At 40.6% G+C, this 17779-nt stretch overlaps 1 protein-coding gene across 11 annotated transcripts in view; it reads left to right on the top strand.

Annotated features, from left to right (window-relative positions):
• TIAM1 (TIAM Rac1 associated GEF 1) overlaps positions 1-17779 on the top strand; it is a 188912-nt gene that overhangs the window by 106756 nt on the left and 64377 nt on the right. For 8 of the 11 annotated variants that reach the window (XM_082220688.1, XM_082220687.1, XM_082220678.1 and 5 more), the window contains one exon: positions 3337-4316. In XM_082220688.1, coding sequence (XP_082076814.1) covers positions 3348-4316 — 969 coding nt within the window. In that variant the 5' untranslated portion in view covers positions 3337-3347. Of the gene's footprint in view, positions 1-788; positions 957-3336; positions 4317-7680; positions 7794-17779 lie in introns of those variants that run through there. The other 3 variants (XM_082220684.1, XM_082220686.1, XM_082220680.1) reach the window with 3 other exon arrangements.

The following is a 17779-nucleotide window of genomic DNA, read 5'->3' as shown; positions in this document are numbered from 1 at the left end:
CTATTCAACAGATGCCTTTTATCACGACCTATTTCTTGCTAAAACTTACCCACGAACACCTGTATTTGTATTCCCAAAGATGATGGTATTAAGAGAACCATTATCACAGCTACTGAATTTTGTGGTAGCAAATGAATGCTCTTTGAGGGAAAGCACTTTTCTCCTAGCTGCTTTTATTTCTTGCTCAATAGAGATTACTCTTGGGTTCTTTTTTGGGGGGAAGCTTTTTAATTTTTTTATGATTTTGTGCATTATTTATGTTCTGTGTTGGGTTCATTGCATGTGCTGAACTGGCAAAATGCATGCAGTTGCTTTATTCATTGGGCAAGTTGCTGCGTGTCTAGGGACTGAGTTTCTGTATAGCAAGTTGGTCTAAAATTAGCAGCTCCTTTCTCAGTAGTGGAGTCTCATGCTCCTTCTTCATCTGGCACAAAATAGTGATCTCATAATTTTCGAGAATGATCCATTAGAACTTAGATTTTCCCAGCTCTAAAGAATGTAAGGTGAATTTGGCTGCTTTGGTTTGAAACCTTTTAGTTGGTAGTTGCAAACCTTCACTGTAAAACCTCTTTGTATCCTTTCTAATACACAGCAGAACATGTTGAGACTAAGCACACTTGCCTTGGAGCAAGGCCAGTTGAACACATTGACATTTACTTCTGAGTAAATAAGTATAGGATTGTTCTGAAAGTCTCCTAATTGCAGTTAAGACTACACTCTTAAGGTTGCCTGAAAGAGATTAGTTGCCCCTTGAACATTCTTAAGTACTGTGTTGTGCTTCTACTTAGGATGATCGAAGAGTGATAAATGGATGGATTTCTGCTGCCCTTTCCACTGTTGGGGGAGATAGAATTTTAAACAAAAATGGAAAATGGTGGAGAGAATGGTGGAGCTGCTCTGTTGTCAAATTTGTAAGCCCTTCTCCAAAAGAATGGCAGTGGAGCCTCGCTATGTAGGTAGAACATTTAATTCTTGAAATGTCCTACTGACAATTGCGGATGACATTTGAGTATCTTGTGTGTGTGTATGTGGGTGTGGACCTTCCCCAGGACTGTGTGTTTCACACTGTTAAGAGAGAATTTTGCACCAAGGGTAACCAGTATTCAGTGACGAGGAAACTTGTATAAGTCATGTAACAAATTAAACTAACTTTAAATGAATTTGTATTTTGCATAGGTAGGTTGTACTATTTTGCATATTTGAGACTAAAGACAGATCTAGTATAGAAACAACTTTCATGGAGCTGTCAGCCCTCATTTGGTATTAACACCTGTCTCCAGTGTACTAGTAAATTGAACAGTTGACATATCATTCTTGTCCTTATGCAGTACATTTGCTCAGCTGCCTGGTTGCTGCTGTTGGCTTTCTCCTCTTCCGTCTGAGGAACAAAGTGCCTTGAAAGTCAGGATGCTGAGATGGAAGCCATCTCTGGCACCCAAGTGCAGGACACTTCCTTTCCCAGCTGGGCAAGGTGGTATCAGGGAGAGGCAAGAATGACATACTACCATGCGACTGGTGTGCTAAAAATGGATTTTAATATAAAAAAGAGAAGCAATTGCAGCTCTTTCTGCTTCTGCATCTATCTTTAGGCATAATCTGCTTGTGTTTGTCTGTGGGAAGGGCAGGAGCTGTATAACGTCCTTCTCTCAAACAACTGAAGAATGTTTAGCAAATTCTCTGGCTTCTGAGGTTTCATCAGCTATTGCCCACAATCACCAGAACTATGAGGCTACAAACTACCATTTTAAAACTAGAAAGCATTTTTAAGAATATCACATTTGCTGGTTTTTCGGCATTCCTGTAGAATTGTGGGATACACACAGCCCTGTTTTTTCCTCCTTTTTGTTATTCCAAACAGTTTGAATTCTACCTCTATCACTTCATGCCATCCACCATCTTGGAATGTGAGCTCCCCTTTGGATCCAGCCCTTGACCTGCTGTCCATTCATTAGTTTGACTGAGGCAAGGAAGCCTTCATTCATTTAATCTATTTGCATGGAGGTGTCTGCAGATTCCAGAGCCTTGAGCAATCTGAAACACTAACGCTTTGGGACATTTTGTTTTCTTCTTTGACTTATTCTGAGCCATTCTGCTTCGGGTGGAGCTTTTAAGATTTCCACACCAGAGGGTTTTTTTTTGGCTGAGCTCTTATTCCAGAATAAGTAGCCCAGTTTGTCTGGATTTTTGGTGGTGATGAGAGTTGTGGTTCCAGGTCATGTTCAAGAGGGGCTTTTGGATAATGGTTCAGGGTTCTGTCCAGAAAATATCAAGTTTCTTTCTGGGATTTTCATTCAGGTTTGGTTTGACCCCCTGAGTAGTAGTAACTTGGTTTATCCTGATCTCCCATTAGCACTGCAACATGTATGCATCCTGTTTTAGGGAAACATGATTTCTAATTTTGCCATTCTCACTGCCCTGAGTGGCTTGTGAATACATTCTTAACTCATAAGTCCAAATTTTTAAAATAAAAATTCCACTGTGTTCAAGTGTGTTCATTGGTAACCGGTTTGACACATTGCTGAGATATAAAATATAAAACTTGAAAAAGAGCAACGTTGACTCTTAAATTCCACTGGATTATTATAGTCAGCACTCCTATTAATTTCGTTATATTTTATTGTATTTAAAAATATTTTAATACTTGTTTTCTTCTAAAAATCTGAAAGAAGTTTACAGCACAGTGCAAAAATTGCAGTGGAACTTAACACCTATACAGTGATGATAATAAAAGCAATAAAATAATAAGAACAGTTGGATTAATTACCAATTGAGTCTTGGGAGAATAAGTTTTCAGCAAACACTGATATATGAGCACATGCCATAATACAGAGGGCAGGTATTTGTTGAATTGTGTATGAGAGCACAAAAAAGATACATGTATATACATACCCACTCACAGTCAGACACACCTCGCGTAAACCATTTCAGTTTCAGACTGAGGGTTAAACAAAGTCATGGGTCACAGAAAAGCATTTTGTATTGTTGTGGGGTGTGGGGAAAATAATCGGTTAATTCAACCCCTTGGCTACCTTTTGATTTTATTTCAGTGAAGCCTGTGTTGCTTTTTATTCAGGTTATATTTCATAGATCAACATATGAATTTGGAAGTAATGGCATATGTATTGTTTATTACCTCATGGCATTGTGAGACTTGGGCATGTTTTGTCAGATCCATACAGAGCAGCTGCTTGATATATAGGATAATGAGTGGGTCTGTCAGGAACACTGGCAGGTTAAACTAATCTTTTATTAACACGAAAAGGGGGGGGGGGAACGCTTTACGTTTGGAGAATATAGGTTGCATTTGTAACACATTCATGTTTCTTGTTCTTTCAGACCCTTAAACCATGGGAAATGCAGAGAGCCAAAATGTAGAACATCAATTTTATGGAGAGAAACATGCCAGCTTGGGAAGAAAACATACATCACGTTCCCTTCGCCTTTCGAACAAAGCATCACGCCGGACCAGACATGCTTCCTCAGGAAAAATTATTCACAGGAATTCAGAAGTAAGCACACGATCTAGCAGTACTCCTAGTATTCCTCAGTCATTAGCAGAGAATGGCCTGGAGCCCTTTACCCAAGAAGCCAACTTGGAGGATTTTGGAAGCCCAATCTGGGTAGACAGGATGGATATGGGTTTAAGGCCAGTTTCTTACCACACTGATTCTTCGGTTACTCCCAGCGTGGATAGCAGCACAGTCCTCATGGCAGCCTCAGTACAGAGTATGCCAAATTCAGAAAGCGGTAGACTTTATGGAGATGAATCAACATATCTGGCTGAAGGGGGTAGCAGGCAACATTCGTATTCAACAAATGGGACCAATTTCTTGGAGCCTATAAGTTTCAAGAAGAAACGTTCAAAATCTGCAGATATATGGCGCGAGGACAGTTTGGAATTTTCACTCTCTGATCTCAGTCAAGAACATTTGACAAGCAACGAAGAAATCCTAGGCTCTACTGAGGAGAAGGAAAGTGAGGAGACTCGAGGGAGAGAGGCGGGCAGCAGTCGCCAGCCATTGGTCACCTGCCAGCGCGCCAATTCCATGAGTGACTTGTATACTCCAAAAAACTCAAATGCTGCAATCAATGGGGGTCCACGAAATACGCTAGGAGGGTACTGTCGGAATTTAATGTCTCATATTCCAGATATGGAGAACCACAAAATGTCACCAGCCACAACAGAGAATGTTCCTTCTTACAGTAATTACAACACGCTCCCCTGCAGAAAATCTCATTGCCTCTCGGAAGGAATCACTCACCCAAAAATGAGCCATAGCAACAGTATGCATGGCAGACGAGCAAAAACAACTCAGGTAAAAGACCCATATCTTATTTCAAACTTGACAACCTGTGGTGTTCACTGCTATAAATATGCTGGGTTTTTAAAAATTGAAATCGTTTGCTAGCTATGTTCCATTCAGATCCTTGATTTGTAATGAAGAGTCAATGCAGCCACGGACAGAACCAATACTTTCCTGATGATTAAGTAGAACTTGATTCCTAGGTGATTTTATCTATATACAACCTATTCTAACAACAACAACAACAATATACACTCTTAGTATTGGAGTTGTTGGTAAGGGGACTTTCCTAAGAATCAGATTGCAGTTATTAGACTATAGAACTACCATGGTTCATGAGAGTCATATTTTCATGACAAAATATTCACATAACAAAACATTTGGGTGGTAAAAGATCATATATGCAAATATCATCTTAGTTATCAGTGGCTTAATTGTTAGCAGCAACGTACTGTAGATTCTGGCATATAAGACGACTTTTTAACCCCGGAAAAGAGGTTAAAAAGTCGGGGGTCGTCTTATATGCTGGGTATGGCTGCAGTGGGCGGCGGGCTCCACGCCGGGAGGAAGCTGCCCAGCTTCCTCCCGGCGCAGAGCGGAGCCTGCTGCCCACTGCTGCTGCGGAGAAAAGGAGAAAACTACTACTTTGTCGAGTCAAAAAGAAAAATGGTGGCTCTGTAGGCTTTGAAACAATGCTACTTTTAACATTTCCTGATGTTCTATTACTTTTTATTAAATATGTTTCATTCTCAGTGCATAAAAAATAACAAGAATACCACAACCATTCATCACAGTTAATTGACATATAAATTGAAGGTGAGAGCTGTTTTGTTGTCACCAGTGGCCCTGGTGAGATGGTTTGTAGGCAGAATTGCCAGTAGCTGCTGCTTGGTAATGGAGTTTGTGTAGAATTCGTGTCTGGGGCAGCTGTCCATTCAGCAACTCTGCACTTGCATGGTGCTGGCTGTGGCATGTCTCCACTCCTAGTGCAAAGGGTGGGAATTTCCATCATTTATCAGCATGCATAAAGTGCCATCAGCTTTATCTCCCAGATCATCTCCCTGGCCATACTGGTTATCGCTATCAAGAAATTCTAAAATGCCTTATTCTGCTGCCCGATTTCTCTATTCCATCATTTCCTCCCTGATTTGATATACTCAAGTTCCTCTTTCCCCTTGTCAGTTTCCTGTGACCAGCTGTAGCAGTGATATGAGACTCTGGTCTTAAATTTGCATGATGTTGTTTTTTTCTCAGGCCTTAAGCAGTTGCCAAGACCTTGCATGGAGGTGTTCTTTTAGCTCAGATGATATGAGTGGCTTTGAGATAGGCTACGAAGCATGTCCTGAAGCTAGTAGCTTTAACTGATGTGCCAGTTTCAGGCACAGCCACCAAGTCAGCCTTCTAGGGATAACGCAGTACCTTTTCTCCAACCAAACTATTACTCCAAAATCTACTTACCTATTAATTGGGACCACACCTCCATGTTTTCTAGGGATGTAAGTGCCTTTTCATTGTATGGTATAAATACAACATGCATGAATAGACAAATATAAGCCAACTTCCTCTGTCAAGTAGTTCTACAAATAATAGCTGACAAACCAAGACGGGAAATGTTGGGGCTAATAAAGAAAGAACCATACCTTTCTTATCCCCCTTTATATGGACATCCAATGACATAAAATGTATATTTTCATAAATATACAATCATGCCAACCATAGGCTTAACATTGTCCCAAACAGAAATTTCTTGACTTGACCAAGTTTAAACGTTTGCTATTTTCTTTATTATTTTGTAGCTACTGTAAGTTCTAGAGATGGCATATTCTGCATGTTGTACCGGTCTGCTCTCAACCTAAGTAAGAGTATGAGTCAGGTCAAAAGGAAACTATGAAATTTATCCTGTATACGGTATATTCAATGTGCAACTCTTCCTGTTGACATATATTTGTAATTAATAGTCTTTACGGCATTCATCTTCTAAGAAGTAATTGCTCAAATGAGGTTAGTTATAGCGTTTCTTGGTTTTTGGTATTTGCCTTTTGTAGCTCTCTGTTGTGAAATGTAGCTAGCGGATGAAATTGAACAATCCCAGAAAGAAGCCTGAACAAATAGGTCAAGACTAGCGCTAGACAGCATGCTTCAGTGACTACTCTGATTTTATTTTATGTTCCATTTTAGTACATATGTAGGAGAGAATGCAGACTCTTATCTTGTGACCCGGAAAAAGAAAAACACTTCACGTAGGAATTGGATAGGGGTGATAAACCATCTGACTTGCATCCTGATGCTGAGTTAAGTTTGGGCAATGCACCATTCTTAAGTGCAATTAGATCTGACAGTGTGAGCTGGTCAGATGAACAGCTTCTACAAGTGTAGGTGTTGGGATAAATAACACATCAGCGAAAGATGCCCACTGGATGGCAAGGAGAAGCCTGAATGGATGGGGAGGGGGAGAGACGGGAAGAAAAAGAATGCATCAGTTGGCACTAACTTGTAGGAGGTAACTGGAGGCGGGTATCTGGATTAGCTGCTTGCGTTTGATCCATGAAGATGTGCTGTTTCTAAATATAAAAATGACATTCTGAAACAGATGATGCTGTTTTCCCACAGCAGAAGCTCTATATTAAAAACAAAAAAAACCCAAAAAGCATCAGCCTTTTAGTAGGGGTGCTTATGCAACATCAATATAGACGTTCTGCACAGTTCTATCAAGGCTGCTGAGCACAAATTAAAGCTGTTGGTGATATCCAACTAGAGAGGCAAAGGTAAAGAACCTCACAGTTGTTCATCCAAAGGCGAATCTGGAGTGTGGCCGCTCATCTCGCTTTTTAGGGTGAGGGAGCCGGCGTTTGTCCACGGACAGCTTTCCAGGTCATGTGACCAGCATGACTAAACTGCTACTGGTACACAGAGGACTGCGACGAGTGCCAGAGCACATGGAAGCACCGCTTACCTTCCTGCCGCAGTGGTACCTATTTATCTAACGCTGGCGTGCTTTCGAACTGCTAGGTTGGTAGAAGCTGGGACAGAGCAACAGGAGCTCACTCCGTCACGCGGATTTGAACTGCAGACCTTCCAACTGGCAAGCCCAAGAGGCTTAGTGGTTTAAACCACAGCACCACCTGCATCTCTACGCTATCAAACTAAGCCATACTTGAAAATAAACCCATTGAAATCAGTTGACTGACCCAAAGGTTCTGCTAATACCCCCTTTTCAGGCAAGGTGGTGGACAGGGCAGTAGCTGGACAATTTCAGATTTGTTTGGAATGAAAGGAATTATCTTGACCCATTTCAATCTGGATTCAGGCCTGGTTTCAGCGCTAAATCAGCTTTGACCATGCTGGGTGATAACCTGTATTGGTAGAGAGACAGAAAAGGAGAGCGAGCCTGTTGATTCTTCTTGATCACGCTGCAGCCTTTGATACCATCAACCATGATGTCCTCCTGAAGTAGCTCTGCAGGTTGGGAGTTGGAGATACAATGATATGGTGAGGAACAGCGGTGTAGTGGTTCTGTTCCAGTGCTGCAGTGCTGTTTTGAAAGAGCATCATTGGGGTGCTGCTGCTCAGCCACTGGGCAATTGTTCTATGTATTTTGCTCTGTCCTATGAGCACAGGGCTCTGTCTTGTCTCTATGCTGTTTTAGCATCTAGGTTCCTTGAGGGGAAAGGGCAGTGTCAGGAGGCAGTAATGGGCTGGATGAGAGCCAGTAAATTGGCACTGAATCCTGACATGATGGAGGTGTTGATGGACAGCTTTTGTGTTCAGGAAATGGAGAGACAGTTGGTTCTAGATAGAACTTTTCTTCCTGAAAGAGCAGCTCCTTCGCTTGTGGGGAAGAGAGGTGCTCTTCAATTTAACACTGGCATTGGAGACGTACCGTAGATGGCAGCAGTGGCAAGAAGTGTCTTATTTCCACCTCCGGCTGGTACACCAAGTACAGCTGTTCCTGGATCAAGATAGACTTACTAGAAGAACCAGTGTTCTGGTAACTTTGCAATTAGTCAACCATAATGTGCTCTTATAGACAGTCTGGAAGCTGTAGCTAATGCAGATTATGGCTGCTGGAGTTGTGGTGGCATATTTAACTGGGACCACATAACAACTGTTTACCAATATATTGTATGCTACTGGGGCCAATCAAGAATTTTGGAATTAATACATATAATGCTGAATGAGTTTGGTCCCAAATGCTTGAGTATGTTTCTCATTATCAGTTGTTAAGGTCTGTTGGGGGAAGCCCTTATGATGCTACTTCTGACCATCACAGCCCATTGTGCAGTGATATGGGACACAACATCAGCGGAATTACCTCCCCATAGAGATCCAGTTGCCATCCTCATTATTGAGTTTTTGGTAGCATTTGAAGACATTACTTTCACTTGGGTCCTTTGACAGACTGAGGTACCCAAGACCATTATTATGCTGCCTGTATTGTGCTAATTAAATTTGATAGGTGGTAATTTTTAAATGTAATTGGTTTATGTATATTTTAATGGTTTTATTAATGGATTTTTTATTGTTCTGATTTGGTATTGTAGATTTCATTGGGATCTTTTTAATGGTTTTAAAGTCAAATCAAATCAATCAATCAATCAATCAATCAATAAGTCAATGAAAGCTACAAATCTGAACACGCCCACATTCCTCTTGACAGCTTTAAGCTACAGGGAAAAGAACAAATTAAGGGGTGCCTGAAAGTACTGGCCTTCCTCAAAACTGTCAGAACTACAAGCCTAACTTCCTACCTCGCTGTCCTTCAGTGCTGATCAGAAGTTGCTTTATACATACTGTGTACATGTTCTCTTGGTTGGAAAAAATGGGAGATCCATTTTTTAGTGCTCAAACTGGCTTCTAAAATGGATTCTGGAGTCTTTCACTTACAAAGTGAAACTGAAAAGGAGCAGAGAACCCAGTATTCTTTTAGTCTACCAGTGTTTATGACCTCATTATGCAGACATAGCCGAAGGAAATGTTCTTTGTTTTCTTTTGAGAAAGCGAATAGAATCTTAGTTTCCTGAAGCTTAGTAGTATAACTCCCCCCCTTCTTAGCATCACTTATTTAAATTGGAGCTTAAACGTGGGAGTTGCTTTTCTTTAATTGGGACAGCCTTTTAGTGCTTTGGAAATAATTAGTGTCAATATGCACATGCAATTAATATCTAGGAGTTGTTTTGGGGGCACCCACACAGCAGTTTCATTTTAATATTAAGTGTTCACTATAGCTGAGCAAGACCTCCTAGAGAGTTGAAGGGAAAATACAATTCAGCTTTTGCCGCTGAGGGAAGAATACCAGACCAGCTCCTTGCATTCAGCTTGGTACCACCTTTTTCTTGCATTTTATTCACCTGTCAAGAGAGCAAATGTTCCAATGAGCAGTTTATTTGACATCCTTCCTCCCTGAAACAAAACTCTGGCAAAGTTTTACAAACCACTGAATTGGTAAATACACATTTTGGGAATAGTGGTGATTATGGAAAACAAAAAAGGAACAATTTATTGCGCTCTCTCTCTCTCTCTGTGTGTGTGTGTGTGTGTGTGTGTGTGTGTGACTCTTTCCTTCCTTTTCTGCTCTACTGTTTACAGTTTCCCTCTTTTTGAAGTGCTAATTATCAATGGAAAGAGGAACACAGAGCCTTTCTGCTTTACTCACTGGTTTAGTAGCCATTCCGTTTCACCACAGAAGCCCTGCAGACTGCAGTTCTGATAAGGGACTAGATCTCTTTCCCTCAAAAAATCATCATAATCCTTACCAGCTTCGGATCCTAGGATTCAAAGCAGTTAGAAAACCACAGCACCTGTGTACATATAAAATCAATATAAAATTAGTAACAATAATATGCCCATACTGTGTGAAGTTTCTGAAAAAACGATTTGATGTGCAGCTGTCGCGCCTAAAAATGTACAGATTTAGCAAAGTGCTTTTGCTCCCTTAAACTCCCCTCCCTCACCCGCTACGGATGGGTTTTTAGCTGGAATTATAATTCTGCAATCAATACTTAATTCACCATTGTCAGCTCCTATGAATCTTCCTTTAAAGTAATGGCTGGTGGGAGCGAGAGCTGTTACCTAGCTTGTCATTTTGATTACAAAATGAATAGCTATGTGTCCTGACACTATACTTCAAAATAAAATTTTAAATCCATATCATTGGAGGTAGGAGCAAATTGTCACACAATTGTGACACACACACACACACACACACACACACGTTAAACGTAAGAGCACTTTGCAGTAATTGCGTTCTGTTTAGGTTTCCAAATGAGTTCTCCACAGCTTCGGCTTTTCAGACCTGAAAGACAAGATTGAAATCGGATGTGTTTGTCAGAAGGTAACACTGAGGAGTTGAGAAATCTACCACTTGTCTGGTAGACTAAACACAGCTTTCATTAAAAATAAGGATGGGTGGAGACACATAGCCCAAAATGGCCTTTAAAATACTTGTGACCCCTCTTGATTATAGATATACTCCATACTGAAGGGGATTTGGGAAACTTTGTGCACCTCTGTTGCCTTGTCTCCATAAGAGGTTTTGTAGTCTAATCCCCCTGGGTTTAAAACCAAGGTAATTAATTTGTATTTAGTGGCATTAATTAGAGTTAAAACACTAAGAAATAATACCAGGGCACAAAGCCACATTGGGATTTAGGTGGAATCTCAAGCATACTTATTGGAAGTTAACTCCATTGAAACCACTGTGATTGACTTCTAGGTACCGTAGTTTGGAGCAGGATGAAAGATACAGTCCTAAATTTTTAATTAATATTCTCCTTTCTTGAAACTTGAAGCCATTGGTTCAGGTTCTAGCCTCCGGGGCAAGAGAAAATGAGCTTGCTCCATTCTCCATGTGACAGCTCTTTAGATATTTGAAGCTGGCTATCATAGGTCATCTCAGGCTCCTCTTTTCCTAGCTTAAACATACCCAACCCCCTCAACCATTCTTAATATGGCTTGGTTTCCAGACCCTTGATCATCTTAGTTGCCCTCCTCTGCACATGTTCCAGCTTGTCAATATCCTCCTTCATTTGTGGCACCCAAAACTGGACACATTACTCCAGGTGCGGATTGATAATGAGAAAACAAGCAAATTAATAAAATCCACTAAAAATAAACTCATTCTCAGCACTCATGTTGTTCTGTCTGCACACACACATTCTTCAGATGAACTTAAATTACATAAGCAGTTCACTTTAAACAATAGTTTGGTTAAACAATGGTTCAAAGATCAACATGCCACATGCTGGTGTATAGGGAAGAATTGTAGCACTACGCTGCTCTCCTGCTGCCACCATGCTACCAGAAACCAAGCTATGGTTTGTCTTAGCATTATATCCAAATCAAGGCTTGTCTCTCTCCAAACAAACAATGAGTGGTAAGGCAAGAACAAATGATAGTTATAGCTTGTGGTTTGTTTGGAGAGAGACTAACCATGTTCCTGGGTTTGGATGTTTTGCTAAGGCAAGCCATGGGTCAGATCCTGGTAGTACAACAGGAGGAGGAGCAAAACAGCCGCAAGTTGCTCTTTGGGCAGCAGCATGCTGCACCTTCACCTTTAAACTACAGTTAAGCTTAATTGTGGTTTCAAGCAACATGTGAACTGGGCCTTCGAAGGCTAGACCATGTCTCAATTGTAGAGCACATCTTTTGCTTGCAGAAGTTCTGAGGCATCTCCATTTGGAAGGATTGGGTAGCAAGTGATGGGGAAAACATCTGCCTCATACCCTTGAGAGCAACTGAGCAATGATGAGCTAGATGAGCAATGGTGTGACTCAAGATAAATCAAGCTTCCTACATTCCTAAGAGCAGATCTAATTTTTTTCCTGAAGATCTGAGGCATGCAATCTCACAGGACTAACATAGCACAGGTATTACCTAAGAACTTTGATCTAGTGAACCTCAAGGTACCTACTGCTGCTCTGCTTCAAAGGTGCATGGAGTGATCAGAAGGGGTAGCATTTTATTTCTTTGAGGTCCTGCTTGGTTAGCAGAAGGAGAACTCAGGAGACACGTAGCTCTTCATAGCATTCCTGGGCATGGAAGCCTTTTTTTCAATATATGCCAAAGGAACTGACTTAGAAACAGTTGTTTAATGTTTTGATAACTTTTTAATCATTTCCTCTATTTGTGATGTTCAGCTGTTGCTTATCTAGTTAAAATGGCACCACCCATGCTGAAGAGGGACTTGCCAGCAGGCTTGGAGGAACCCCACAGGATGCAGAAGTACAGAAAATATTTGGGCAAATGAAACCAGAAGTTGGAGGGAGTGAAATCTCAAAAGGAATTAAATGAGAACTGAGAGATGATAAAATGATGCCCCTTTCCCTCATTTGTTTGCTGAACATGTAAAATGCTTATGAATATTTCTGAGTAGCTGCGTTAGATGGGCTGTGACCAGCATGTTTCTGGAGGGCGCAAGGAATGTTGTATGTTTGTTTATTTCTCTCTCTGGGTGTTTTTAGCTTGCTCTGTTATCAACAGTTCTGTGCAGTCTGCAGTAATAAAAACAGTAAAATGCTACCAAGCCAATATACAGCACACGCTGCTCTATCAAAGCATTTAAAAGCAAAACAGGATCTGAAACTTAACATTCTATCCAACTTTGGCCCTATTTAATCTTTAATGAAAGCAATTAATTTTGAGTGCAATGAGAGTTGCTGTCACATTCAACCCACATTGAAAAGGCAGCATATGCTTTTCTGTATGTCTGTTGGGGAACAGATAATACTGATAAGGAAAGGACATAGGTTGTTTGTAGATTTCTGTGATGTGTATTAAAAAAAATTGTGTTTCTCAAAGCCCATTGCATATACATCAAGCAATATGCAGAAAAGGGCAAGCAAAATGAGAAAAGGGTTGGAACATGTTTCCTATGAGGAAAGGTTAATGTGTTTCAGGTTTGACTGACATTTATAAAATCATGTTCAGTGTGTCTCTCTCATGATATCAAAACATGGGAAGGTGTCACTCAATAGTTGATTGGCAGTAGATTCGAGATGAAGAAAAGAGATGGCTTATTCACACATAATGCATAATTAATCTGTGGTATTAGCAGGGCCTTTCCCCCCCTGCTGGAACTTGCCAGAACTCAGTTCCGGCACCTCTCAGGTGGGTACCATTGCCATTCTAAGAGAGTGAAAGAGGTGTTCATGGTGAGTTCTGGCACCTCCTTTTCTAGAAAAATAGCACTGGGTATTAAACTTTTGCAAGATGCAGAGATAACCATGAGTTTAGGTGTCTTTGAAAGAGGATTAGACAAATTCTGTAGGCGTTGCTTAACTACAAAGTCACTGAATGTCCATTGCTGGGTGGCAGTAGCAGGGAGTGCTGCTGCCTTCATGTCTAGTGTGGGGTTCCAAAAAACAACTGACTGGCCAATGTGGGATGCAGGATTTTGGACTAATGTGGCCAGAAAAGCTCCACTTACCCTCTTAGGTTTTCATGCATAACTTCTGCAAACAAATGTGCAGGAAAATCATTTTATGCCTTGAATATTTGACATATGAAAGATGCATCTGTGTTTAACATGAGAAATAAAATTTCTCTTATTTTCCGCCATGTGTTTGCTGTAATGAACATAAAATTATTCCAAAAATCAGTCAAACAGCTTTAAGGTTATCCTGAAAGCATGACCTGAAGGCCACACTTTGAGTGTATGAGATAATATCATGTATTAAAACAGATAGGGATTCGTATTCTAGTATGTAATAGCAAATGGTTTGTACTCCTAGAATAGACATTGTTCTTCTCTGACTCTCCTATTTTGTGCTATCAGTCAAAAGTCAGCTCCAGATAATGGCTCTAATAATTTTTGTTGTTGTACAAAATGTCTTAGCAGTGGGATTTTGAGATTTAGACAATAGTAGTTTTTTAACTGCAGAAAACCTCTTGGTTATATATTATACGTTTCAAGGACCTCCATGCAAAAATGCACAATGAGTTGCCACAACTGACAGTTTGGGGTACTGTGCTCGATTAGATGGGTGTAATTTCCAACAGTTAACCTTTCCAGTTAAGTGCATGTTTGAAACATTTATTTTCAGAATGTTTTTGTGCATTTTGCTATGACCTAGTTGGCATCTGGTTTGGGAAATCTATCTCAGCCACACACATTCATTTTCAGAGGGGTGCCATGAGACACTGTTTTTATTCATTTACATGATTGTTCAGGTAAACCTTTTCCAGATGTCTTATTGACTTGTTCAGCATTTTTTTCTGGTTTAATCTTGCGCATGTTCAAACATGTTCTCAAAGCAAGGTTTAAGTTTGCTTTAATATAGATCATGTAATAGTTTGTGTAAAGGCAGCAAAGTCATAGGCCAGGGGTCGGCAAAGTTTTGTGACCTGGGCTGGTTCACGATCCCGCAGATGCCGCGGTGGGCCGGAGTGTGTGCGTGCGCATGTGCAAATGCTATTTCCAGCACGGAGGAGGCATGCGCAGCTTATCATTGGCTGCAGGAGCTTCCTGCAGCCAATGGGAAGCCATTGCAGAAGGCGGTCCCTGCTCTGTGATGGTTTAGTGCGGTGCATGGGAGCCCACTGAGCGGGTGGCGGGGGTCCCCAAGTGGGCAGCAGGGGTCCATGGGAGAGCTTAATGACCCCCCATGGGCCTTAGGTTGGTGACCCCTATCATAGGCCCTTCTCTCACACTATGCAGAGGCAATCAAGTCAACATTCAAATAGGGAACTGCAACCAATCAGCTCCCTGATGGGTCTACCTACAAAGTACACCTTTGCAAAAACACAGGTGTCACAGCCACAGTTTTTGATATATACTTTGATGGGCCACTTAAGCTTTGACATATGAAATGGCCCAATTTCTTCAGAATTAAAGAGATCGGTTGAACAAGACAAACCACCATGCAGAAAGCCTACCCAGTTGATGCTGTCAAAAAACCCACATGCACACTATATAAAAGAGCATAGGTTTCCCACCCCTTTCCCCTCTCTCTTCTCCCCCAACCCTATACTGTGTCCCACACTAATGTCTCATATCAAATGTCACTGATCTGTAGAAAAGACTTCACAATCTGAAAGAAGAGACAGTGCATGCACTTTTGTAAACCAAGAAAACCTTTAACAAAAATTATTTGAAAAAGAAAGCGTTCCTAAAGTCAGACCATTGTTCATCTCATGGAATCTGCATTTTCTACCTAGACCACCAAAACTGATACCACCTTCAAGGTCGTATCTATATAGTCTAACTAAATGTAGGACAAAGAGTTGTTGGGCACAGATGGCACATCTTTCATCATAACACAGTGACACCAGCTATGTGAAAGTGCTGACAACAGCAGCACAGTCCCATCATATCTAAATTCATAGCACAATATAGATTATAACCATTTTCTTGCATCAATAGGCAAACACTTCCTAAGAACAAAATTCTAGATTGGTTACAGTTCCATTTCTCTGTTCCAGTGGTACCTCAGGTTACAAACACTTTGGGTTACAAACTCTGCTAACCCGGAAGTAGTACCTCGGGTTGAGAACTTTGCCCCAGGATGAGAACAGAAATTGTGTGCTGGTGGCACAGAGGCAGTGGGTGGCCCCCTTAGCAAAAGCGTTCCTCAGGTTAAGAACGATTTCGGGTTAAGAATGGACTTCCGGAACAAATTACATTCATAACCCGAGTTACCACTGTATTATGTATTTGAGAATGAGCTCTTAACTAAGCACACTTGGCTATCCAACCACTGATGGGATCAGCAAAGGGATACTCCTGGGATAAGGCAATTGTTATTGCTGGCTGTAGGTTAAAGTTAATAGTGCCTTTGTTTCAACACTTAAACTTATTAGCAGCCAAGCCAAAAAGAGAAAGGAGAATGACAGACCTGCAAAATTCTGCCCTCATCTTTCCAAACCTCAGGTGCTTTGAGTGCCCCCAAATGGAACAGATATTTCCAAATATCCATTCTTCAGTAATCAATTTGCTAAACTCTGCCAGCCAAAAAAATAGAAGACGTTTTCTTTCAATACAATCCATGTAGTTTTGTAAGATGGTTGGGCCAGGGATTTCGGTCGTAATATCTACCAAGAAGAGTGGGATAAACTCTGGAATCAACATATCAAATTCACGGCCTGTGTGACACTTAAAGAGAATTTAATGAAAATGTTTTACCGCTGGTACCTGACTCCGGTCAAACTAGCTAAAATGTATGGATCCTGTAACAAATGTTGGAAATGCAAGGAGAGGGAGGGGACATTCTACCATATGTGGTGGGAATGCCGAAAGGTCACAGAGTTTTGGGAGAATGTATATAATGAACTGAAGAAAATGCTAAGATATACCTTTGTTAAAAGACCTGAAGCGTTTCTGCTAGGTTTGGTAGAAAAGGAGATAAAGAAGAAAGACTACAAATTGTTCCAATATGCAACAACGGCAGCAAGGGTCTTAATAGCTAAGAACTGGAAACAAGAGAGCTTACCGACAACGGAGGAATGGAGATCCAAACTATTAGATTATGTGGAGATGGACAGGATGACAGGTAAAATTAGATATACAAAAGATCAGAGGTTTGTTAAAAATTGGGAAAGCTTTACGAAATATCTGGAAAGCTTAAGTAATGAACAAATAACACTAGTAGGTTTCAGAGGTGCTCTGTAAGAGGTAAAGGGTAATGCCAAAAGAAAATGGATGAATGAGAACGACTTATGGCATTACAAACATAGAAACGCGGATATATTGTTTATTGTCATTATGGACGATTCGTGGAACGACTGAAGGAAGTCTTTTTTCTTTCTTTTGGTGAATGTTATGAGTTTGATATAGCTTATTTTGTGTTTTGACTTTTGTAAACTAATAAAAATTATGCATGAAAAAAAAAAAATATTTTTTTTAAAGGAAGAAAATGATTTAGACATTAAGGCTGAACTATATGAATCTTTTGCATATTTGCCTTCCACATATTCCTGCATTGCACCAAAAACCATAATTTGATATTGTATCTGAACTGGACAAATTGTGGTTGCCACTAATTCTATTTTGCCCCCAAACTGGAATTAGATATTACAGTTGGAAAACTTTAGTAGTAACATTAGTTTGCCAGCTCTTCACTGTGTTTGCAGTTTGCTGCAAAAAAGTAGTGAGTGTAGCAGAGGATAGGCTCATGATTATATCTTCTTACCTACCAGCTCTATCCAACATGTATATGACATGGCAAATGACATCATCAGTACGATAAATAAGCAGCACTCCTCTTTCAGCAAGTGTGTAGCAATCTACATACTTAATTGTATGATGGGGCAGGGCAGATCTTGTTGCACCAGTTTTTTTCTTTTGTAGTAACTGAAGAGCTCTTGCACAAGCATGCAAATTTATAGGTGATGCAGTGGGAGATGGGTGATGCAGCTGGGTAAGGGAGGAAGAAACTTTAATTATAATCCTACCAATTGCTCCTATTCCCTGGCTATTGTGACACAGTAACTTTTCCACTCATTTGTTTGCCTGGGGCACCAACATTTGCGACATTTTAATA

This window comes from Podarcis vaucheri, assembly GCF_965113315.1.
Source record: "Podarcis vaucheri genome assembly, chromosome: 4".
NCBI lineage: Eukaryota > Metazoa > Chordata > Lepidosauria > Squamata > Lacertidae > Podarcis > Podarcis vaucheri.
The sequence above is the reverse complement of the archived record's forward strand: the minus strand, read 5'-3'. Positions and strand labels throughout refer to the sequence as shown.